Below are 26737 nucleotides of genomic sequence, written 5' to 3' on the forward strand. Positions count from 1 at the left end.
GGAGTAAAGTAGTAGCTCTGAAGGAGTACCCGCCTGCCAAATTTTGGGATGTCTGTTGGCCCAGGAGACATCTCTTGCATTTACAGGAATGCTTTTGTTCCTGTAAATGCATTGAAAGCTTGATGCAGGGTTCTGTTAGCCTTGTGCAAGCTTACAAATATTTTGTTGTTGTTTCTTTTTTTGTTTCAAAACACAAATCGCAAATCAGGGTTTCTTTAAAAAACAAATATATCATCTCATCATGGGAGTTTTCTCCCACGCCATTTTTTTTAATACAGTTTTCACTGTCCCTTACACCAGGTTTTAGGTGGCAGTGACGGACAATGAAAATTAGCTATTGTCCTTCCACTTTAAATAGAGTGGCAGACAAATGGCCAAGCCTCTGACAGCCCTAACTCTTTCGTACGGTCAAATGTGTATGTCAGTTGCAGAGACTGAGAAGTCTCCACCTCTAACATACTGAAAGTCCGTCTGACTCTAAATGAGGTGGGCGGACCTTTAGTTTGGCGATTGATTATCCTATGTGCCAAACTATAAATCAGGCCCTAAGTCAGAAGCTAAAATCTTTGACCACCTGGTTGGTGAATCAGACCTGCACTCCATTACAGTCCGTGTGAAATTGTGCTCGGTCCCGGTCTAATGCAACCATTGACTATCATTGTCACTTTTTGCTTCTTGGCACAATTCCTACTCAAAACCTTAAAAATTCATAGCTCTGTTTACACTTATTGGATTTTTGAACATTTTGGTGGCATTTAGTTTATTAAATTTTTCTAATTCAATTTGGGGTATATATTGTGTTGCATTTCGACTTGACTACGGTGTTGTACTGCATAAATACTTTACACATTGCCCTAAATTGAGCCTGTCAGCTCTGTACCATAGCTACCAGGTGCTCGGATTAAACTCAGGGTAATTTAGAGACTTTATGGGTTCACCCTGAGAAGGGTTGTGATTAATCCTTGAAGTGAGTAGTCACTCGCCCCTAATAATAATCGAATGTTTTACACTCTGGAACCACAAAGGTTAGCAACACCTTCGTGTCCCACAGGAGTTGGAAGAGGACAGATATTGTCTGCTTAAGGTATTGAGGCAGGAAAGGCACATTGTTTTCATGGAATGCATCATAGCAGCTCTTGAACCTCCAATGATGTGCAGTTCTTTTACCTTGCTAGCTGGTCTGAATGGTTCTCCTGGCTCTCGGGGAACTTACTTTTTTAAGACATACACTCTTCATTCAGCTGGGCTTTGTTCTGGTATTTTTCTCAGGGGTCTAGTCTCTTCTCTGAAAAGTAATATTTCTTCTTATTCCAAGAGAGTTACTGCAGCTCCTCTGGAGTGCAAAGCTGTCCCCATTTTTCGGGGGAGACGCCTAGCAACAAGGCCAGGTCCCTGCCCAATGTCCTGTATGTGCTGATGCAGATATTCTCCTCAAAGGTTTTCAGAAGTACCAGAAGCAGAATATTTGTTTCACATTGATGCAGTGGTGGAAGCAATAGCCTTGAAAATGGAAAGCAGAGTGGGCATCATAGACTAACAATTCTGTTTATATAAAATATGCATATCACATACAAGGCGCCCACGCCACCCTGCTGGAAAGGCTTTGTTGCCTCAATTATGAGGCTCATTCTACTAGGACCTATGCAGCAGTAGACAAATCAGGCTCCCACTTGGCATGGCTGATCCGACAAGAACAAGCGTCATCCCATTACCACACTACGTTCTGCCGACGACACCTTGCTCTATACCCAGCAGGAAATAACATGCAGAGTTGACCTGCCACTACACTGCGTTATACCAGACAACACTGCGTGCTGACCCAAGCGAAATTAATTATTTTCTCTCCACATTACCCATCTATCGCATTACCTTAGAACAACAGGTAGAACTAGGCTATCTCATAACCCCATTCAAAATACAAGAGGCCATACACGCTCTTGCCACAGGCCAATCATCGGGGCCAGATGTATTAACTGCTGAATATTACAAGGCATATGGTGAGCAGAAACTGGATGATGCCGCCTTTTCATACTCCCCCCTCCCAACCTCCCTGTGTGAGGCCATGCTACTCTACCTGTCCAAACTGGACAGGGCCCATACTGCACTGGGTTCCTATAGATCTCTAACATTATTGAACATGGACTATAAGATACTAGTGAAAGTAAGAAATAATCGCAGATCGTCTGGCTCCCCTGGTTCCTTTACTGATCCACCCGGACCAAAACAGGTTTGTCCCAGTCCACAAAACTGCACTTAATTTGTGATGTGTCTTTCGTCTCCTCGCGTATGCTCCAGACAGCTGGCCCCATGCTGGATGCCTGGTGCTTGATCTTGAAAAAGCCTTTGATTCATAGGAGTGGACCTTTCTGTTTGGGGTGCTGCTGCGTTACGGCTAGGGGCCCGGTAGATCAGATTGGTGTGTTTGTTATATACACTGCCAATGGCTAGGGTCAAGATGGACAATCTTATATCTGAACCGATTCAAATACACAGGGGCACTAGGCAGGGCTGCCTGCTGCCCCCCTTCTTTTTTCCCTGGCTATAAGACCTCTGACACTTGCTGTGTGTGAACAAGGTGGAGACTTGGGCATGCACATGGGTGATGGCATTCACACAATCTCTGTATATGTGGATGACCTACTTCTCTGCATCTGAGGTGTCCACTCCATTCCCCCATCAGTCTCGCTAACGCTCAACCGATTCGCCTGCGTCTCTAGTCTGTGGGTCATTTGGGCGAACTCCTGTCTATTGCCCATTATGTCCACACTGACAGATGCGAACTTTATTATTAATGGTGTCAGTGACCTGGCAGCCCGTGGTGTTTTGATACATCGGTATCAGGATACACCATTTGGAATTGTAGCTACTTGATGGCAATCTCACATGGGCAGTCATGCCTTTGAAATTGCAGATGACCTTTTGGTGCAGACTTTCGCTGGAAGCATTGCCCGTCTAAAAATGGTGGTACTTCCCCATCTACTTTACTATTTTTCCACTTTGCTGTTGTACATTCCGCCTTTTTTCCTGGTCATTTGATAAACTGATGTGCGGATTTATCTGGAACAAAACCTGTTGTAAGGTAGCACTGTCAAAGCTATATCTGCCTTCTGACCAGGGAGGATTGGTGGCAGGGGAGGCTCCTCCATTAGACCGGAGGAGCTTCGCCCCACTTTAGTTCCCCCAGAAATAACCCAGAGACGAAAATTAATTAATTACCATTTTATTTTTCGACATCTCGTCCTGAACCGTGTCAGGACGGGGTGGGGCCTGCTGAGTGGCTGCAGTGAGACCCTCATGCCTGTACACTAGTTTATGGTGCGCATGTCACTGTGGCCGTCTGTCTTGCGACAGCCAGCCTGATATGCACACTATAAACCTGTCAGCCCAGCTGTCTTGGACAGCTGGTCTGAGAGCCTGTACAGGCCGTCGGTATCCTCGGGAGCACCAGGAGAGGCTGCTTCCTCCACTCTTAGGCAGCTCTCATGCTGGTTAACAGCATGAGAGCAGCACCAGGATTGGTTAAGTGAGTTAGCTGGGGCCCTGGACATGACGTCAGGAGAAGAAGAGGACTGGCGCGAAGAAGGCGTGTTGGTAGAATTCATGGTGAGCACCTTTTTATTTATTTCATTTGTGTATTTAATTTCAAGTATGCATTTTTTTATGTATTCACCCATTTGCCCGCCCCTCCAATTGCCGTACTTGCCAACTGCTACTGATTGGCGGTGCCAAATATGAACAGTATTATCTTGCATCCCAACTCCAACGCCAGCTCGATAGATGGTGCCACAAACACACCTGCCTGGAGTCTACCTGCCATCCTCCACCTATTTCACCCATTCTCTAAGCTACCTGTGCCACATCCAAGCTACTACAAGTGACATACTGATGCTTCCGCCATTGCTTATAACTTACCAGATCAAGCACGCTGTACGTCCCAGTATCTGGGTGGCACCCTTATTCCCTATGAGACTCTGATAGCCGATGAGGGACTACCCCCGGATCACTTCCTTGTATACCTCTCTTTGATAGGGATGCAGGGGCATACATCGTGAGACTTGTCACACTAACCCAAAACGCACCTCTCTATGCATCCCTTCACATGTTGGCACGGGTTGCCACCTAACGCTTTGGCTATCTGACTCATTGCACTGCCACACTGCAGCACCACTTACACCACTATGCCGTCATTGGGAGACAGATCTTTCACGTCCGTGCACTGACCACGAATGAGTTGCGCTGCTAGCTGGTCCAGCACATGTCCCCTGAAAAGACTGGTTTAGACTTCTACAATACTTTAGTGTACACAGGGCCTATTTGACCCCAGCTAAAATTAACTGATATTTCAATAGAGAACATCCTGCTTGCCCCCATTGACCTCAAATTGACGTTGATTTCCTCCTCATGTTATTGGCTTGTCCATCTTTACAACATTACGGGCGTGGGGTTACACACCATGTATCTAAAAGTACAGAGCCACCTCACGTTTTCTGGACTCAGGACTCCTGGCAGCTCAGCGCCTCATAACCCACCAGTTAAAGTCCCATGAGCCTGCGACTCTAGAGGCCTGGTCGTACTCTCTCTCCACATGGGTTTGGGCCAAGAGCTTTGCACTACACAGAGAGGATAATCTAGGACTCCGTAAATACCCCATCTCGGCTAACTGGGACACTGTTTCAACCGATCTCCACACCTCACTGCAACATGGTGCTACTGATCACAGCCAAGCCACTGTACTTGATACACATGTGGTGGGTAACTCTGCACTCCACTTTAAGGTCTGACACCTCCAGTTGTCGTGAAGGGTCATGTGTCTTTATGCCAGAGGAATCTTACAATGTTGTGTATTACTGGTGTGGGACTGGTATTTTTTTGTAGTCATTGATTCTCTTCCTTGTTTCTCCTCCTCACCCCTCATTCCCACCCCATGTTTTATGATTCTTTAAACGCAAGAGAACCAGAAACGCCTGTTTGTTGCTTGAAACATATGTTATCCCACTCCTGTCTGCAGTAACACAGCTATACTAACCACATATCTCGATATCACTCTCTGGAAATGCTGATATGTAGGACCACACAGATCTAAAAAGATCACCTGTCTTTCTCCATGTAGCACTGTGTCTTGAACGACATTCGCTACAGTTGATGTACGAGTGTAAACTTATCAATTATGTGTATAATTTGTATAGTATGCATTAATGTACAATATGCATGAAAATCAATAAACAGTAAACTAAAAAATGCATATCACATTTTTATTAATCACGGAAACAATCAATCTTCAAATGTCTTAACAAGATAGTTCCACTGACAAGAATGTTGGTGTTGAATAAAAATGGCTCATATTATTACCATTGTAATTGGAAAGTGGCAACAGGACATGGTCACTGTTCAATGATTGTTGTTAGTAGCTTTGTGGGACTCGATGCACGCTTCATATAGAAGCAGTGTCTGCACAGGACTTAGTTGCATGAATCACCATGTCTGCATCATGGACCCTTGTGGACGGTTATGGCCCAAAAAGAGTCCGAATGAGGCTTCTTTCCTCTTGTTGCATCAAAATCTGCAGTAATACTGGCACAATCAGCACATTTCGCTGTCAGAGAGTCAGTATCCTCAAACGTTCACATTTCTGTTACTTCAGGAAATGAAACGACTGCAGCACTAACATCAGTTAGTGTTAAAGCGGAGGAAGAGTCGCTTCCAGCGGCCTCCCAGGACCACGAGAAGGCCCCAGACATTCCTTGTCCCACTGGTAAGAGATGGTTTTATTCACCTTGGCCACGGTCGACCCTGAGGATGCATCTGTGATCCTCTGCTATAGCCCCAACTAACCTCTCTGGCTTCTCTCCTTCAGTGTCCTTCTTTGTACCCTCACTGCCTAACCGCCACTGTTCCCTTCACTGCATCTCTCTGAACCCCGTTTTATACCTCTTGGCATACCCCTCACGATGTACCTCAGTCTGCCTCTCACTGTTCCCTCACTGGCTTGTCTCCTCATCAACCTTGCACTCTACCACTCAAAATGCCTCTAATTATGCCCCTTTCAGCACTGCGCCTCAGTAACCGTCACCTTTCATTCTACCTCACTGTGTACATCACTCTTTGCCCACTGGCATGACCCACAACGTACTCCGCACTGTTCATTGTACCCATCATTATGCCCATTGTTGTCTGCCTTTCTTTACACCTCACTCTATCTTAATCTGATGGTGTCTGTTCCCCTTGCTCTGTTTCTCACTGTGCCCCTCTCTGTAATCCCTCACTCTGCCTCTCTCTGTAATCCCTCACTGTGCCGTACCCCCTGGTTCTCACTTTGCCCTTCCCTGTAATCCCTCTCTGTGCCCACACGCTGGTTCTCACTGTGCCCATCCCTGTCATCCCTCACTATGCCCACATGCTGGTTCTCACTCTGCCCCTCTCTGTAATCCCTCACTGTGCCCACACTCTGGTTCTCACTCTGCGCCTCTCTGTAATCCCTCACTGTGCCCACACGCTGGTTCTCACTCTGCCCCCTCTGTAATCCCTCACTGTGCCGTACCCCCTGGTTCTCACTTTGCCCTGCCCTGTAATATCTCACTATGCCCACACGCTGGTTCTCACTCGGCCCCTCTCTGTAATCCCTCACTGTGCCCACACGCTGGTTCTCACTATGCCCCCTCTGTAATCCCTCACTGTGCCCACACGCTGGTTCTCACTCTGCCCCTCTCTGTAATCCCTCACTGTGCCCACACGCTGGTTCTCACTCTGTCCCTCTCTGTAATCCCTCACTGTGCCCACACACTGGTTCTCACTCTGCCCCCTCTGTAATCCCTCACTGTGCCCACACGCTGGTTCTCACTCTGTCCCTCTCTGTAATCCCTCACTGTGCCCACACGCTGGTTCTCACTCTGCCTCTCTCTGTAATCCCTCACTGTGCCCACACGCTGGTTTTCACTGTGCCCCTCTCTGTAATTCCTCACCGTGCCCACACGCTGCTTCTCACTGTGCCTCTCTCTGTAATCCCTCACTGTGCCGTACCCCCTGGTTCTCACTATGCCCCTCTCTGTAATCCCTCACTGTGCCCACACGCTGGTTCTCACTCTGCCTCTCTCTGTAATCCCTCACTGTGCCCACACGCTGGTTCTCACTCTGCCCCTCTCTGTAATCCCTCACTGTGCCCACACGCTGGTTCTCACTGTGCCTCTCTCTGTAATCCCTCACTGTGCCCACATGCTGGTTCTCACTCTGCCCCTCTCTGTAATCCCTCACTGTGCCCACACGCTGGTTCTCACTCTGCCCCTCTCTGTAATCCCTCACTATGCCCACACGCTGGTTCTCACTCTGCCCCTCTCTCTAATCCCTCACTGTGCCCACACGCTGGTTCTCACTCTGCCTCTCTCTGTAATCCCTCACTGTGCCGTACCCCCTGGTTCTCACTCTGCCCCTCTCTGTAATCCCTCACTCTGCCCACACGCTGGTTCTCACTCTGCCTCTCTCTGTAATTCCTCACACTGGTTCTCACTCTGTCCCTCTCTATAATCCCTCACTGTGTCCACACGCTGGTTCTCACTCTGCCCCTCTCTGTAATCCCTCACTGTGCCCACACGCTGGTTTTCACTGTGCCCCTCTCTGTAATTCCTCACTGTGCCCACACGCTGGTTCTCACTGTGCCTCTCTCTGTAATCCCTCACGCTGGTTCTCACTGTGCCCCTCTCTATAATCCCTCACTGTGCCCACATGCTGGTTCTCACTGTGCCCCTCTCTGTAATCCCTCACTCTGCCCACACGCTGGTTCTCACTCTGCCCCACTCTGTAATCCCTCACTCTGCCCACACGCTGGTTCTCACTCTGCCCCTCTCTGTAATCCCTCACTCTGCCCACATGCTGGTTCTCACTGTGCCCCTCTCTGTAATCCCTCACTGTGCCCACACGCTGGTTCTCACTCTGTCCCTCTCTGTAATCCCTCACTGTGCCCACACGCTGGTTCTCACTGTGCCCCTCTCTGTAATCCCTCACTCTGCCCACACGCTGGTTCTCACTGTGCCCCTCTCTGTAATCCCTCACTCTGCCCACACGCTGGTTCTCACTCTGTCCCTCTCTGTAATCCTTCACTGTGCCCCTCTCTGTAATCCCTCGCTCTGCCCACACGCTGGTTCTCACTCTGCCCCTCTCTGTAATCCCTCACTCTGCCCACACGCTGGTTCTCACTCTGCCCCTCTCTGTAATCCCTCTCTGTTCATAGTTGTTGCCTCTAACAGATTCTGCATCAGAGCAGGGGTGACACCTTGTACCTCAGCTGTGCGGAGATGCAGGGTAAACACCACTGAATAATACAGAGGGAGCTATCTTTGCATGAACAGCTGCTCACATGCAATTCTGATTTACGTTCTTTTAGAATGACCCTTTCTCTCTGCATCAATAAATGTATTAAAATGTAATTCACATTCAGGAGAGTATTCTTTCCTCCCCAGACCTTGAAATAATTCTAACCCCAGCTCCTCTTTGAAGCGCACTGCAGAATGCTCCTACTACCTGCTTTAAAACAACTCCATGCAGCAGAAACGAGTCTCTCATCACACTGAGGGAGCCTGAAGCAACAGCAGAACCAGTGTAGGAGCAGATGAAGATAGCCTTGTGTTATGAAGGACTGGAACTGGTGCAGAACGTCCCTTTTCAGGGCCTGTGCATTACTTGAATGCTGCAGTTAAGCTTCTAGCACTGGGCACAGATGTTCCCCTCCCCCGGACTGTTGCATTACTTATGGCATTCTGTTGTTACATGACTGACTAGAGCTGCAGAAGGTCCGCTTCTCGTGTCTGGTCCATTACCTATGTCTTTTATCTGTTATGTCCCTGGTATTGCACGCGGAATGCCTGCTTTTCAAGCCCAGTACTTTACCCATGTCCGTCAGTTGTTGTCTGTGGTACATGGCAGCCAGTGTCAACATTTTAGACATGTTGCATTACTTCTGCTATTCAATTGCTATAGAAGACAGCACTGTTACAAAATGAAGTAGTGCGTTCAGGGTTTTTTCCCAGTCTCTTTTTTTTTGGGGGGGGGGTGGGGGGGTAGGATCTGAATAGAAATTTGCTGGAGCTGCATGGTTTACAGTCCTCATTCCTTGCAACGAGTACCCGACTGCAAGTATCTGGTATCCTGGTTTTTGATTTTGGCCCCAGCATCACTCAAATCTAGTGTGTCCACTAAGGCCTACGACTTTCCCTTGACAAGTCCATTGAAAAGAGTGAAGTCCTGGACCTGTTCTTTGAACTGAAGGGGCACACCAAATGTGCCCTCATTTGTCAGACAGTAGACACCGTCCACGTCATGGGTCTAGCATGTAGTGTACTGTGTTTTTTTTAATTAGTAGTTGTGAACAGAACTTTTATGTGTGTCAGTGGAGTGGTGGCCTCCCAGACCACTTGTGTAAAGTTCCGCTTCTATTCTCTAAACCAGACCACAGTGCCAGACTGGCTTATTATCTCATCGGGCATTTTCCTTGGTTGGATGGAGCTCTTGGTGGCCAGTTTCTATGCCCCACAGCTGCTGCTGGTGTCTATCACTTTATTTTAGCAGCCACATCGGGAGGCATAAGCAGAGGGAGATGAGGGAAAGAAAAAGGATGGTGAGAGATCAAATAGAGCGAGAAAGAAGAGAAGACAGAAGGGATGAGACAGGAAATGGCTGGATGAAATGGGCTGGTTTGAACATTTATGCCAGTACTGCTTTTGGTTCCCAGGCCAACCCTGCCAGACCCCGGCACTAACATCCTGAGTGTATATTTATGGAACCTCTGAGGAACATGCATAGTGTGTCTGAATGAACCAGTGATGGAGCCCTCTGGCTTCCATTTTGGAAGCCCATGGCCATGTTTATGTACACAACATGGAAGTGAGGTTGTTTTACCAGACAAAGTGTATTGCTGACATTTCTAAAGCTGGAGGGAGGAGGCCACAGAAATGTGGACAGAGGAGATGGAGCTCTCTAAGAATTTAAGACCCGATTTATATGTTGGCGGGAAGGGAACTCCGTTGCGGCTGTGACAGAGTTCCTCTCTGCCATCATAGGGGTTTGCCCGCCTAATTTAATAGTGGACGGACCTTAAGTTTGGGCATGACAGAGACTACTCTGCCTCTGCTGTGCCAAACTTCTCCAACAACCCTGTAAAACCTGGCAGTAAGGAACCGTAAAACCAAAATAATGCTGCTCCCGCTATGGGAGATGACTTACAAAAAGAAAATCCAGTTTTGTAAAAAAAAAAAAAAAAGACAATTACTCTGTGCTACAGGGCTGCACCAGTAGGACGCAGTCCTGTACCACAGAGTAATTTCATTGCCAGTAACCACCGTCACAGAGGTTCCTGCCAATGCTTTTATAAATCCCCTCCTGCTTGGCGGTCATTTATGAATTAATTGGGTGTTCCCTCTGTCACGGTTATAGAGTATTTACTCTGTCCCCATGGCGGAAAGGCAGGCTGGTTTGGGTATGCCCAAATAACCCCTCTAAACCTGGCCATAAATCTGACTCAACATAAGTGTGATTATATAATGGGGATAGATCATGCGAAATGTTTACCTCATGGAAAACCTTGATTAGTCAATGGGATGTGAACACAGTTTATCTCAAATATTTTTCGCATTATTTCATGATGGTTAGTAATCTTTGTTTCTCACACACAGTACCTGGGATATATGTTAAAAATCAACAAAAACACAGAAAAAAAGGAAACAAATCTACCAAAAAGTCACAACAAAACAGTAACACATCTAACACAATAAGTCTTGACTAGAGTCTTCCTTCCTTATTATTATACAATTTGTGTGTGCATTCCTTACTTCCTATGCAATCCACCTAGGAGGTACTCCTTAAATAGTGTCACATTCCTGGGTAATCCTGCCCAAAATCATTTCATTATGTGGCCAAAAACTTATTTCGAAATTGCAAATTGGATGACTCCTTCAAAACGAACTGTCGATATTTGCGATAAACTGTGCTCACATCCCAGTGATTCATTAAGATTTTCCCTGTGGTAGAAATTTTGCATGATCTATCCCCATCATATCCCACACGTACGCTGAGTTGTAATGTTAAATCAGGCCCTTGTTCAGAGTGTAAGGGATTCTTTAGAAGAGGCCAGCCCTTTGCCTCTCCCCTGATCACTGTTCGGATTAACTGTTGATAGCCAGGTACGGAAGAGTCACAGCTCCTGGTGCTTCTGTTGTGGGACCTCCACACTGCTTCGGAGAGAAGAACCACTGCAGTGAGGGCTGAAAGTGCAGCCTGGGAATCCACATCCTCTTCAATGTTCTTTTTCACCAAGGAAGGGAGAGCTCTGAAGAGTCCTCCGAGGGAGGCTATGCAATCAGTGCTGCTGTCTGCCTGACAGCCAGCTTCAGAAAAGTCAGAACGCATCACCTGAGTCTGACCTGGAAGGAAGATGCTACTTCCCTGTCTATAAGCGCCTGGAAGCCAACCTGTCCGCCAAGACAGGGAAGGAGTTGTAATTGACCAGGGACAACCAGAACAGTTAGACCCCAGTGAATGAGAGTCCACCTACTCAGGAAAACTGAGGAGAGCGCTGTATGTGCTGTAAGGAAGAGGAGGGCTGTTTACTCCGACAAGCAGTTCGAGTCTGGAATCTTAGCATCTACAGACTGCGCCGGAGCGAAGCAAGCTGTTGCGTTTATGAACTGTACCTGCCTAGAGGGGCCGCTGCATTACACACTGTGCCTGAGCAGATTGTGCTGCTGCATCTACAGAATTTCCCAAGTGGCCTGTGCCATAACATCTACAGACTGTGCCAGGGCAGCCTGTGCTGCTACATTGATGAGGTATTCCGTGATGGGGTCTTGCGACCTTTAGAATACTGCATCACAGTGTGACGTGATTCCAGAGCCAGTGGCCCACAGAACCACCTCTCCTGAATCCCAAAATGGCCTTGTCATCAGCCAGAGACTTGCAACAACGCCGGAGCCAACACATCGCTCAGGCTTTGCCTGCGTGCCTCCATCGCTGCCTGCTGCAGCGGGCGTGTCTCTCCGCAAAGGGAGAGTGCACCAGAAGAACTGACAGACTTCTGTGGGAGAACATAACCTGTGGGGAACCGAGTGCATGAATTAAGACAGATAAACTGCAACAGTGCTTGATCCATGCCCAGAGAGAACTCGTATCCAGAGGAAAGGTGAAGGTGGTACTCCAACCACCAGGTCTAGTGGGCCTGCACCTACTAAGCTTTCATATCTGTTGCATCTTGTGGAGGGATTTTACTGAGTCAAGCATTGGGATGGACAATCCGTTATTGCACTGCTGGGTTATTGTTGAGTTCCGCTCTGGAGTCGCCCCCACACTACTTCCACGAGAAGCCTGATTGTCTCCCGTCCCGCTGAGGACAAGTGCTGAAGGGGTCGCTGGCCTCGTCTGCAGAGCCATAGCAGGATGGACTCTGGGATATTAGAGGCAGATGACCCCAGCTGCACGTTTAAGGCCCAGTAGCCCATTCTTGCACTTTAGCACATCATACAGGCCCTGACAAGTTTCACCCCAACTAGCAGAAAAAACTCTAATTTGGTCTGTATAATATTTATGACAGCTATGATGGTATGAACCTGAATGTACCCAAATATCATAAAGTGGCGAGCATGAGAGGTGAAAGTCCTTAGTTGTCAAAGGGTTGAAAAGGTCACGTCACTCAGCTGATTTTAAACTAGAACCTGGATTGCATCAAAGTTGCTCTTGTGCGCATTAGTGTAATTTCTGCTGGTTTGTGAACATGCCAAGCACATACATGCTTCAGACATATTAGAGGTTGACCATTCCTTTCCCCCCCTCACCCGTGACCTTCCCTGACTGGGAAGGGTGATCAGAGATCTGACTCCATAATTAAACAATCCCCCCACGTCTGTTCATTTCATCCGGCTCACAAAAAGGGCCTTTTGACAAACTTCTGTAGAGATTCTTCCTCTGAGTACCAGCCGTTTCTTTAGGAGGATATTCCATGCGTTTCTGAGTCTCATTTTATGTATTTATCTGATTTCTACAGCAATGGCCGATTTCAAGCACACTACTTCATCAAGTAACATAGATGAGCGAGAGGACAGCTCTGTGCACTCTCTTGACCCCAAGAAGATTCGAAGCATCAATAGTCTTATAGGTGAGTATATATCACCAACCTCAAATACAGGTTAGAGGCCCCCAAGCTCTCAGCCCACCCCATGCAACATTTAACTTCTAATGTGTTCTACTTAGTAGAGTCAGCTCACCCTCAGTGACTTTGATTTGCCTCTAGTTTGTTACCGTTTCTCCCTTTGTTTTCCAGTCATTGCTGTTTGCGTATTATTTAAAAAAATTAATAAAATGGTTTGTGATGTAACAAATATGCTGTTTCTTTGGTTGGTTCAACTTTCCCTCGTCTCTATATGGTCTTTTTTTTCTTTAGTCAGTTAATGACAGGACCTAAATACATCTACTCATGATAGTTCAAAAATGGAATAAGGGTTGAGGTGGTGATTGCCGCACTTTCAATATTAATCCCAGATAAAGAAAACAATATAGGTGCTCAGGTCAAGAGGGCCAACCCCATAGGCCTCAGAAAAACCACAGGTTTTAAATATTCAAAAATAGAAGACCCAGCACAACCATATGTTTATAAGTCGATTTGACGTTGACAAAATGGTGTTTGGCCGTGGAACGCCACGATCGTACAGACTGTGAGCCCTGAAGAAGTCCTTTTGGACGAAACACGTTGGCTATGGATTCTGTGATTTTTTTTTAATGGATCAATAAAACATAATGAATTTACCCAAAGGATCATGAATCATTTTTTTGGATGAACTTTGAAGATACGAATTAAATGATCTCCACATACTAAACATATGGTTGTGCTGGGTCTTCTATTTTTGAACATCTACTCATGATGTTCATGTTTCTCCTTACTTTTCTGTGTCAACCATCACTTCTCTCTCTGCTGTACCGTGTTATATGCAAATCCCATGAATTAATGAGGGTTACGGGCAAACGCAAGCAGAGTGATTTTGTAGCAGTCTCCTAGGCTGTCATTTTGGTCTCAGCACATTCAGAGAGGACCCGTAACAGTGCAGAGAATACATAGGGATAGGACCCTGGCCCCTTCTCACCCCCCTCTACGCCACCTGCTCTTCCCACCACACTCCATCTCACCCTACCACTCCCACAAAAATAGGTTGACCTGGAGTTCTTGGTAGTGATTGTGAGTTCTGTGAGGTTCTGTTTGTTGACCACTACACCCTAGAGGTAGAGTACGAGGAAGCTTGCGCGTTCCTGTGTCTTCTTTACTTGTGTCTCCACAGTAGTGTTCCACTTAGGTATATACTAACTTGTGCCCTCGAGGTCACCAACACGAAAGGAACACAGAACAGGCTGCAGCAACTTTTTTTTTTTTTTTACAACTTTTTGTCATATAAAATATGGTCAGAAAAGTACTGATATTTCTTTACCAATTCTTTGCTTCGATCTTAGGTCTCTGCCTTGTGTAAGAAACTGGATTTAGGCAAAACATGGCCTACGCTCTGGTGACGATTTACGTGTCACTCTCTTTGGTGCTGGATTGTACTGGAATCCATAGTGGGGTAATCTGTCCTGGGATGTTCTAACGGAGTCTTGTGTGAGGAAACCGTGCTGCCCCAGAAGCCTTGGATGATGGTGGTTTAACAATGGCACTTTCCCATATAGCTAGAGAGCACCCTCTGTATCCTAGCATGAGGTTAGCGTATTCTGCTGCCAGAATCTTATTCAGCAGCTTTATTTGTGATAGTGTGAGTTCTAGAGAAACTCCCAACTACTGGACGAATACATCAGGAAAATCATTAGTGAAGCGCTTGGTCCCACCCCACGTCCTTCTACCAACAACCCTACTCAAACACTCCTTGATAAACTGGAGAAATGTAAAAATAAACACATACATACAACCCTCCAGGCATGCATGCTCCCTGATTATCTTACAGCAGGAGCTATTCCTTTGGGATTACACACCAGGTTTTCTCTTGCTATCCTTGTTGATGACCCCAAATCGCGCTCAGGGCTCAGCCACATAGCAACCACTTGTTCAAGGCACTGGATGGTGCTCGGTATCGACACTGCCCCTGAACACAGAAAATAGGAAAAACAAATTCTTGGGTTGGACACATTCATTAATGCCAAACAATGTTTGGAGAAGTTAGAAAAGATCATATCAGTTTTTAACATAATTGAACAAAATGAAAAAATAAAAATTAAAAAGACAGAGAAAAAGTTTCCAAAGAAAAGGTCTGCCTCATTTGAGTGACAAATTTTATCCACTGATGATTTAGATATTGGTGGACAGGTTACTATGTCCCAATGGTGGCGGATATCCCGTCTGCCGAAATCGAAATATCATTATATCCATTTTTAGATTTCGGCAGAGGGGATATCAGTCACTTTTATGATGGAGTAACCTGTCCACCAATATCTAAATTAGGCCCAAACCGTGAACGTAACCACAACCCCCTGGAGGAGGTTTATACATCAGAAGACAGTTACTTTGTCCGAGTCTTCTGCCGATGACCCTTCAGAAGACATTAGCACCAGTCACTTACCATTTGGCCAGCAGAGGCCTGTTTCTGTAGCCCAGCAGTCATACAGAGGACCGAGCAGTGGCCACCATTATTACGATTGCCAGATAAGACAGAAATATCACTGATGGAGAAGCCCTCAGTATATAGTATCCACATCAGTTCCTTAGAAAACAACTTGTCTCTTTCCTCACACTGCATTCACACCTCTAATAATTGAGACTATAGCAATGAATAAGGAGACGGTTCCCATTTTTAATTTGTCGAAACTTCGGTGATCCTGTGAGAAAATCAGTCTTCTAAGTAAGGGTTTATCATTTACCCTCACAAAACAGACAGTGACTTTTTTCTCTTCCAGAAAGACCTACAAACTTTTTTCTGACCCATCATACTTCAAGTCTATTTTTCCAATAATCCTGATTATAGCAGCAATAATGCAATGGTTTTCACCCTCCTTCCACAGTCAGTCCTCCATCCTCTGCAAGGTCTAGCGAGGTTCTTACCTTTGAAAATCTACTTTGGAAGGAAGTCATGACACTTCAAAATACAGTTGAATTTGTTCCTTATAATTTCAGAAATGCTGAAAGTTCTGTCTTATTGAGGTTGAAACAGAACACTAAAGTAGCCCTTAAACCTGCAGATCAAGATGGAGTTATAGTAAATCAGGGTTACGCCAAATGCAGGAATGAAATCTTACGCCAGCTTTTAAATAGGGATCAAAACACCCCTTTATGTTTAAACCCCTCAAAACGTTTTCAGGAAAACATCCTTATTTAAGGAAGTCAGCTGAAGATTCCATCAGTCACAGTGAACCTCTGTTTATTGATAACAAGTCGCCTCACACACCAGTGATCTACACATTGCCCAGCTACCTTAAAAATATTACAAGTCCCCCTGCAAGGCCCATAATCTCAGGTTGTTTTTATGTTCTGGAACCGCCAGGCAGATACCTAGACATGTTCACAAGTGACTTTGTACTGCTCACTAGGACCCATGTACGAGGCAGTATGGACTTAATCAGGTTATTCCATATGTTGACAGTTTTGTAATTAACTTTTCCCATTCTGTAGTATTATCCGCTTACGGGAGTGCTATATTGATGACGTTTTTCTAATTTGGAAAGGCAGTGAGGCAGACCTCAGGTCATCCGTTGCCTGGTTTTGTACCAGCCCTGAACATCTCTAGCCCGCCGTGCAGTACAGCAGTAAGTCCTTTCCTTGGCCGTACTAATAAAGCTATGGATAGTAAATTGGGTACCTGCCTTTATAAAAAAATCGACGAAACACATATTTTATTGATCTATAAAAGTCATTAACCTCGCAGCATTAAGGATGGCCGCCAAACTGTCCACTAAATTATTGGAAGTGGTGATCCCAAGTTGGTGGTTTTCCAGGCTCTTAAAAGGGCGGGTTACTATCGTAGGGACATGTTATATACTCCAGAGGATAGGATCAAAAATGCACATATTATCTGTGTTACAACCTTTACCACAGTTCTGAACAAAATGACTAAGATCTTTAAAAAAACATTGAGCTGTAGTGACTAATAGTGGTCACGTTAATGACCCAGCATTATTTTCATTCAGAAGAGGTAAGAAATTATGAGACCACTCAGTTAAGGCTACGAATTGGACCCGTAAGTTTACTACACCTGCCAACGTATAGGGTATCCCATCTGTTCTGGGATATTTTAGATGTCATAATTGCTCTGTATGCTGCCAGACTTTTGACACCAAAACATTCACCGATGACCAAATAACACATACTTTGACACAGTTTTCTAACTGTTACTCATCAAATGCTGGATACGCCGTATGGTGCCCATGTGGCTTTATTTATATTGGTCAAATCTCTCAGCGAATCAAGGAACGTATCATCCAACACAAGAGTAGGAATTTTTGTATTAATCAGAGTACCCTTATGGTACTTTATTGTGTCTCAGAAGTCTTAATCACAGTCACAATGGCAAGTAATTGAACAGGTTAGATTACCACCAAGGGTCAGCGATATACTGTCATGGCTCAACAGAAGCAAATCCCATTGGATAATGAGATGCAAGTCACTTACAAATGGCCTAAATCCCGTAGAAGAATGTAAGAATGGAACATGATGATCTGCCTGTAATTACATGCTTATATTGTGAGACATTGATAACCCCATGCTTGTTCCGTGCTGACCATAACAGTTATCCATACGTCAAATCTGTTTTGTTTTGTCCCCTCCTTTCCTTGTTCCCTCTAGTTCTATTTTTTCACTTCCGTCTTTTCCCCCTCCCAAACATTCTTCCTCCGGTGCCCCCCTCCTGTATCACCTCTTTCATATTGAATGGACGTGCTTTCTAACCATCCGACTCTGGACGTGCTGTAACTCTTTACTGACAATTTTATTTTAATTTTTGAAGGGATATTTTTGCATAATCACTTCTTTCCACCATTTTGCTTTGATCTGGCAGTGACTCCTTCATTGCCTGACACCTATTTACTTTTAGTTTTGGTTTGAATTCCCCTGACATCGTTATGGGCCTTTAGCTTCATCTCTGGTTGGTCTATATTTCCTTAATTGTGAGTCCTTCACTTCTGCAACTGGATTCATTTTCTGCCTTATGTAGATTATTTCCTTTTGGTGCATTTTTAAGGCTTATTTTCCCCAAACCTGATTCAGGCCACATTTAATTACCAAATGCAATTACCTGCTTTGTTTTCAAATGTTAATGCTCACTATTGTTTGAGCAGATGTTTTCCTTTGAAATTGCTAACTCTTGTATTCCTTGCATTTCCCTCAGCTCGAGACTGCATTGTTCCCTGCACCTCTTGGGCTACCGCTCCTGGCCGATTCAGAAGTGCCACATACAGTTGGCCGCCATCTCTCCGTCCTAACGACTGCTGCTGTGGGACTCTTAAATTAAACCTTTTTAACAGTGAGTATGATCCTTAATGTAGTGTGCATTGCAGAGACTGTGTTTCTGTAATTTATATATACATTTCCTTGTGTCATCCCTAGCAGTACTTGAGGGAGTAGATAGACCTCTGATCTATTAGGAACCTACTTTCAGCCTTTGAAGGTTGTGTGTGTAAATGAGGCCTCACACTGTGCTTATGGTCTACATTAAAGAGACACTTGGAAGAGCGTCACACTGATTATCATTGATACTGTATGTCTGTGGCAGAGTAACCTCCTTATATAGTGATTAGAAAATGTTTAGAGGCAAGTGTCCTAGTGAGGTTTCTTAGTAGTGTTCATTACCCTAGTAGTTAATGTTCAGTACTCCCATTGACTCTGGTAATTATTTGCAATAATCAATGCGATGCATTTGCTGAAACAAAGAAGACGCCTATCCACCATATAGTAGCTGGAGGTTAATAAATATTTAATCCCTTTAGCAATGATAGCAATAAATGATTGTGTTAAAAACAGCCAGCCGTGTTGGAGAGGGCATTACACAAGGCTTCCTGTAGTCACCTTTCCTGAACCATCAGAGCTCCTGACAATATCTGTTGATACCAAACAGTGTACAAACTGTAATCAGAAAGGGTCAAATGCGCTAATTAGTTGCCATTTCCTGTATTAAATTTGGTATAGTAGCCATCATCAGGATTGTACTTCAATGTGAAATTAATTACTAAAAATCAAGGCCAACAACTGGTTTGGTGGCCTATCTGAATTGAATGAAAAACATAGAAGTGTTTGAGGTAAAAGGGAAATAGACCTACTAGTGAAAATGGCACAAGACAACCAGGGAAAATCATTTGAGTCTATGGGAGATTAAGAAAATAGTTAGTGAAGGAAAAACACCAAGTAAGAGAGTGATTTTGAGGCCTCACAATTGTGGAGTATAATTACCTTCAGGGTAAATGTCTCACCTGCAGGAACTATGATATTAATGTTGTGTTTCTGACTGACCTTGCAGGGTACGTCTACTAAAAGCATAATAAAATAGTCAGAGCAGTCATGTTTTGTATGGTACTGGGCAAAAAGAAAAAAGTCAAAATTAGGATGGTTTTGTGAGGTGCATAGAGTTCATTTGTATTGATCGGTCAGATCGCCCTCGTATGAAATAAATTATCTTGGAAATGCATGGAAGGGAGCTGCAGAGTGAAAAGAAACAGTCTGCCATGATGGCACGCTGAGGGCAGCAGCCGTGCACTAGATGGCTGGCCCCAGCTCTTGTCTTTTTGTGTGCATCATTGAACAATATGAATTAATAACATTTACAAGTTGAACATACATAGGCCAAACTGTTAAATCCACACCAACCAATCATGACTCAAAGTGGAAGAAAGCTCTTAAGAAAAGAATTATTATAATAATAAATGTCTTTGCAAAATGTAATCTCAGAAGGACCCATTTAGTTTTAAGTGTTTACGGAGCATGTTATTGATCAACCACCATTACCTCACAGAATGCCTCTTTAAACTACCACACAGACCACTTCCTTAAACTGAGCCTTACCTACATCACAGACTACTGCCTTAAGCTAGCTCACAGATCTCCTTAACTCAGCCTTAAACTACCTAACCGACCACCTCCATAAACTCAGCCTTAACTACCTCACAGACTGACTCCTTTATCTCAGCCTTAATTACCTCACAGACTGCCTCTTTAAACTCAGTCTTACCTACATCACCGAATTACTCCTTAAACTATGTCATATAATGCCTCCTTAAACTAACACAGCCATAACTACCTCACAGACCACCTTCTTAAACTCAGCCTTAGTTACCTCACAAAATGCCTCCTTAAACTATCACATGGACCACCTTCCTTAACTCAGCCTTAACTACCTGACAGACTGTATCCTTAAACTACCTCACAGATTGCCTCCTAAAACTCAGCCTTAACTATCTCACAGACAACCTCCTTAAACTCAGCCTTAACTACTTTACAGACTGCTGCCTTAAACTCAGCCTTAACTACTCCACAGACCTCCTCATTAAACTGTTGTGTTGGCTCTCATTGTACCAATGAGACTGCTGGATTCTGGGGAACTGAGTCCAATCTCATACCGTGTGACAACTGTCGACCTAACCCTACCGGCCAGCTAGCAGTACCTCACCAGCACTTGAAAGTGGTGGTAATTTGCAGCAGGTGTGCACATGGCATTCCGATTTCTGAGGGAAATCGTAGTCGAACAGATCTTATCCTTTTCTCTCAGTTACATTTGTCTCACACATTCAAAGACAAACAGAAGCAGGACTTGGTTCAATGTATTTTAATGAATCAACTGCGCTCTATATAAAATGGCATGTATTGCAATGATTAGGACAATGAAAGATACTAATAACAGAGCGGTGTTAAAGAAAGTGGAACACAAGAAAAGTCCCACCATAGTGTCACAACATTAAGTAAGGGAATTCCTACCTACGCAGCTAAAGTACTATATTAGAGCACAGCAGTGTTAGCCCTAATCCGCCCTTCAGGATCCATGGGAAGACAGCATCCCCATACATGAATATAGTAGTAGCAAAGAGGGCTGTTGGTCTACCTAGACTCCTCTCCCATGTTGACCGAAAAGACGTCAATTCTCGGCAGACAGCTGCAATGAAGCAACAGCATACAGTGGCAGTTTGTGGCAGGACCTTTCCTCTAACATACAGGGGGCAAAGAGATGTTTCATAATAAAACAGCTGGTGTTCTAAGAAAAGTGCACTAACATAAGAACACGTATGTTTTCGTGAAGTGGCAGGGAATGTGATGATCTGCTTTTGTACCGACAACAATATCGTGTACAACCTTGAGCAAGCACAGAGAGAAAATGTTGTGCTAAGAAATGAAAACAATTCCTAAGCAGAGCGAACAACAGATCAAAGAATAAAATCACCTCAGAATGAGGCTTCTGCTAAAATAATAAAATGAATTACTACTAAGCTAAAGGGCACAAGCTGCAGGCCTTTGGCTAAAATAACATTCCCATAAAATGATGCTAGAATAACCTCACAACACCCTCAGTCAAAGTGTAGAGGGCAGCATATATGTACTATGTCCAAAAATAAACTAAAATTGTACACAAATGTCCATGTTGTCAAGCAAAACATACTGAACCAGGCCATATAAAAACAGCCAATTTAGAATTTAGCAAAAAGCAGAATATCAACATTGCATCAAAAGTCATTGTCATTGTTAAAATCGCCAATTATATCCATGACAATTAATCAAGGAAAGATCCCACTTTGGCAGTTCTTAATGTGACTAAATCAGTGCCAAGGAAAACCAAGGAGCACTCTTGTTCCAAAGCCTTAGCTCCATCCAAGGCGGAAGCATTCTGTGTAGTGCCAGATGTTAAAGTATCAAAGGCCTCTTGATCCACAAAGGGCTGCTCATAAGAGGCTTCCCGTAGCAAAGACACCCTCAACGTGCATGTCTGGTAATGAGCACTCAGCGCGAACATCAACAGACCAGTGTCCAGTGAAAGTAAGCGCTGCATAGCAAGACACAATTTCAGTGCACATTGGAAAAGGCACCAAAGGCAACAAAACACGGGCTGCACACAATCCAGGACCAATCTAAACAACAAAGACCAGTTGCACTCCAGTTCCTCAAGAAGTGGTGCTCCGAAGTACTGCATCATGTGTTCATGACACAGTTCCACTGGTGGAAGCGCCATCAGTCCTCCTTCCTGAGAGGGTGCAGCCATTGCGAATAAAAAATAGCAACAGCAAAATGCCACCAATTTAAGCCAAAGTAATTGGGAATCCCCCCAAAATGCCCAAAAATATTGAATGTATGGCTGAAGTTGTAAAGCCAAATGTGGAGGAAAGGGTGCCTACAAACCCAGAACCAGCAGCCTTAAAGAAGTATACAGTCCCGGCAGTATTGGACGCATTACAAATTAGTCCCACGAGTTTACCAGAGTGTCTCAAAGCTTGTATTTAAAAGGGACTGTATATTCACAGATGACCTTGCTACTTGGAACACGTAGGTCTTGCGGGCAGATGTCACCGCTACATGTTTCTGAAACAATAGAGCATTTAGGGGACCGCGGGAGCACCGCCAACAGGCTGGCGGTGCTCCCAAGGGCATTCTGACCGTGGCGGTATGACCGCGGTCAGAAACGGAAAACCGCCGGTTCCCCGCCGGTTTTCCGCTGCCCTGAGGAATCCTCCATGGGGATTCCGACCCCCTCACCGCCATCCTGTTCCTGGCGGTTGTGACCGCCAGGAACAGGATGGCGGTGAGGGGTGTCGTGGGGCCCCTGGGGCCCCTGCAGTGCCCATGCCCATGGCATGGGCACTGCAGGGGCCCCCGTAAGAGGGCCCCTAAAAGATTTTCAGTGTCTGCCATGCAGACACTGAAAATCGCGACGGGTGCTACTGCACCCGTCGCACCCTTCCCACTCCGCCGGCTCCATTCGGAGCCGGCTTCCTCGTGGGAAGGGGTTTCCCGCTGGGCTGGCGGGCGGTCTTCTGGCGGTCGCCCTCCAGCCCAGCGGGAAACACAGAATAACCGCGGCGGTCTTCTGACCGCGTAGCGGTATTCTGTTGGGGGAACTTTGGCGGAAGGCCTCCGCCGCCCGCCAAAGTTGGAATCACCCCCTTAGTTTGCTTAGCTTGTCAAGATTTACATTAGAAGTTGCAATATGAGGGCAAATGTCTGCTACTTTCGTCTGCCTCGTGGGGGGTGGGGGAAGCATGTAACGCAATAAGTTACAATTTTGGAGACTGAAACTACGTAGACAATTCTGGCTTACAATCCACAACAGCTTTCGCTGTTTAGAAGCACATTTGAGATCACCTGAAACACTAGTCAAATTGAAGGGACAAGAATCCCTTCAGATAACAGGCCAAATTTACTGCAGAAGCATTACTAGCTCTGTGCAAGGACAGCTGTTTGCAAACCATTGATGGCTCACTGAGGTCTCATATTCACTGCTACTAAGAAAGACCTCTTTCATGCCACTGAAATATTTGTACGAGAACTGCTGTGGTAATTGCCATTGGAAGACGTTGCTGCCTTTGGCGGACTTGGGCCAATGGCGCTGTCCGCTAGAGGTGACGGTCGTGTAAGTGGCGGACGTGACCACCATCTTCTGCAGTATTGCTCACTTGACTCCTGACACTGTTGCCATCTCTACTACCTGAGCTGCTGTGTACTGTCTCTGGGAGCTATCATGCCACGTCCTACAGGTGATAGGTCCCCAGCCTTCACCCCTGAGGAGCTGGAAAAGCTAGTGGAGGAGGTCCTACCCCTGTATGGACAGCTATATTGTGCAGGTGAGTCCAGTGCAATACCAATGTGTCATAGGTGTGGTGAATGAAGGTGTATCTGAAATGTGAAGTAGTGAAGGTGTTGATGCATGCAGATGATAGTTTGTAAATATGTGTGAGTTGAGAGGATGGAATGATTGCCTACTTGCTGTCACTGAAGTGTGCTGTTGACTACTATTGGTATGGTGCATGTGGACTTTACTTTTTCCTTTTGTCTGTCTCATCCCTGCAGGTCAATGCCCATCAAAAGAAAGGACTCTGATCGCCAATCAAGTGTGGATCCTGGGGGTCCACAGCCTGTCAAGCATCTACTGTAGGAAGAGGTGGGAGGACCTGAGACGCTGAGCCCGGAAGACTGCAGATGCCCAGCTGGGGATATCCTCTCAACGAGGGAGGGGTGCCCGTCGGACTTTGACCTATCTAATGGCCTGCATTTTGGCGGTGGCCTACCCTGTGGTGGATGGGTGTTTGAGGGCAGCACAGCAGTCACAAGGGGTAAGTACTGACAGAACCCATGAACTTGCCACTGTTAGTTTAGTGTATGATATCTAAGTATTGCAGCTGTGACAATGTGGTAAGTACTGCAGGTATGGTGACTACTAGGAAGACATGGTACTATAGTTGCCAACATACATACACAGATGTGGCCATTGTATTGTGCATGGGAAGATGTTGTTCCTCTTTGCCTACCAAATAGTATTACTGCATGTGGAGATCCAAATGTGAATATGTCATGTGTGACTCTACTCAGCCATACATATTTGTAACCTGCTGTGTCATCCTTCCCACCTAGTGTTCCCAAGTCCATGTACCCAAATGGTTAGTTGTATAGCTCTTTGGTTTCTGACAACTCCTATTCCACTGGATCTGTGCAACATTGGGTCTGACAGATGTGTAACAGGGCCAAGTAATCCTGTGTCTTGTTATAGTTGGACACTTCATGTGAGGCTGTCATCCCAATCGGGCTTTTGGTATGGCCAAGTTACTACACTCCCTATGAGGTTTGGAGAGGTGTCCCCAATGTCAGGTCAGCTTCATAAATTGGAAAATGTGAAGTTTGATAAGGGTGGACATCCTACAGTGTGAATATCATGGTGACAATAGGACACTGACATTTCATGGTATTACATTGACATGTGTACCAATAACTTTCATCCTAATGTATTTAGTGTAGAGAAGGTAGGTGGCTAGGCTGCTGATCCCTTTGCCCATGTATATTGTCCAAGCTACATAGGGCAATACTATACCTATATGAGTACCACATATGTTATTTGCTGCCTACATCATGTGTCAATTGATACTTCGTGCCTGATTTGATGTTGAAGCCTCTATTTTCCCAGATTGACCTTAACAAATCTGAGGCTGTTTAGACAGCGTTGGTTATGGCTCTGCACATTTCTGCCTCACTAAATGGTGTAGCAGGTGTTACATTTCACATACACCTATTGGTGTTGTGTGATATGTTGTCATTCACTTTGCTTGCTTGGCTGTGTCATTCATGAGTACATTAGTAAATCAGTTGTGTATTAGTTCTGGACTAAGGTAGTAGGTCTCACAAGTCCGGACAGTTGTTAGTGATGTAGGTGTTGAGATATTGTCATGTAGAGGTTTCTAATCAGCAGGTATGGAGGGATGCTATGAGCCCTTCATGCACATTGTTTGGTGTCCACTGTATTGTTGGTGTTACTATGCTCCCTGTGGATGTATCCTGTGTGCTAGGCAGGCCCCTATTGCAGTGCATAGAATTGTCACAATATAGCATGCAAGAGTATCTTTTCCTAGTATTTAGATAGATGTTTCAATGACATGCTATGTCAATTTGTGATGCACACTGTATGGGAATGCCACATATAGGGCCTTCTTCTGAAGTATTTGCCATTGTATGAGTTGGGTACAGAATGATCAGGTAGGCATGTGATTGAAAATCAACATGCTGTGTCATATTTGAACTGAGATGAGATTACTTTAATGTGACATGACTACTGGTGATGGACTGGGCAGGTGTGGAGCAGGGGTAGGAATGATATTGTGTTATCAGTCAACTGCATTTACGTAGACTGATTTGCTGATGGACAGTGATGATCTGTATGGGGATGGATTTGAGATGTAGCCAATCCATGTTGTGGATGATGCATTTGAGTTACATCAGAACTGATGGGATGGTGATGTAGTGGTCAGATGATTGGCTTACGTTGTGGGTGAGACTGTTTTCATATGGGAAAGTTGGAAGCATCATGTTGTGGACCCAGAGTGCTGAGGACACCGAGGGACCCAGTGGCCCAGAGGGCAAGTGGAGTGCCACAGGGGAGACGGGATCCACATCTTCATCATCAGAATCCTTCTCCAGTGGACACTCCCTGGTGGTGGCAGACCCATCTGGGACCAGCCCAGCACCATCTCAATCCGCTACTCCCCTTACTACCACCGCCCTCCCTGTAGCTCCCCACCCAGGTGGTTGTGCCCTCTCACCCAAGTGGGTGGGCGTCTCCTTTGCTGCAGGCACCTCTGCCCCTGCCCTGTCAGCCCTGCTGCCCTCAGTGAGAAGACTACTGACCTCCTGAGGTCTATCTCTGTGGGTCAGTCGACCATTGTGAATGCCATCCAGGGACTGGCAACTCAGGTCCTACAGAGTAATGCATTTCTGGAGGGCATTCACAGTGAACTGGCTGGCCTACAGAGATCCTCTCAAGCTCTGGCCTCCACACTAACGGCAGCCAGTCACTCTTTGTCTCCCGTCCCCCCCCCCTCCAGCTTCCTCTTCCCAATCCCAAATCCCTCTTCTCCGACCAAGCCAAAGCACACAGACAGACAAGCATGCATCCACCTCAACATCCAAGGGTAGCTCAGACAAACACAAGCACCACAAGACACACCACCGGCATGCACACGAGCAGCATATACCTACACACACATCAACATTCACACCCTACCCTGACACCCCCACAATCCCCAGTGTCACACACATGCAGATATAACACCAACATTCACAGAT

The 26737-nt window shown here is 45.6% G+C and overlaps 1 protein-coding gene across 1 annotated transcript in view; it reads left to right on the plus strand.

The window, feature by feature from the left end:
- Positions 1 to 26737, plus strand: part of LOC138286972 (uncharacterized) — a 248419-nt gene that overhangs the window by 16186 nt on the left and 205496 nt on the right. Inside the window, exons 4-6 of the mRNA XM_069227341.1 lie at positions 5642 to 5752; positions 13019 to 13129; positions 18327 to 18461. Of these exons, the coding sequence (XP_069083442.1) occupies positions 5642 to 5752; positions 13019 to 13129; positions 18327 to 18461 (357 nt within the window). The remainder of the gene's footprint in view (positions 1 to 5641; positions 5753 to 13018; positions 13130 to 18326; positions 18462 to 26737) is intronic.

Source organism: Pleurodeles waltl, chromosome 4_1, assembly GCF_031143425.1.
Source record: "Pleurodeles waltl isolate 20211129_DDA chromosome 4_1, aPleWal1.hap1.20221129, whole genome shotgun sequence".
NCBI lineage: Eukaryota > Metazoa > Chordata > Amphibia > Caudata > Salamandridae > Pleurodeles > Pleurodeles waltl.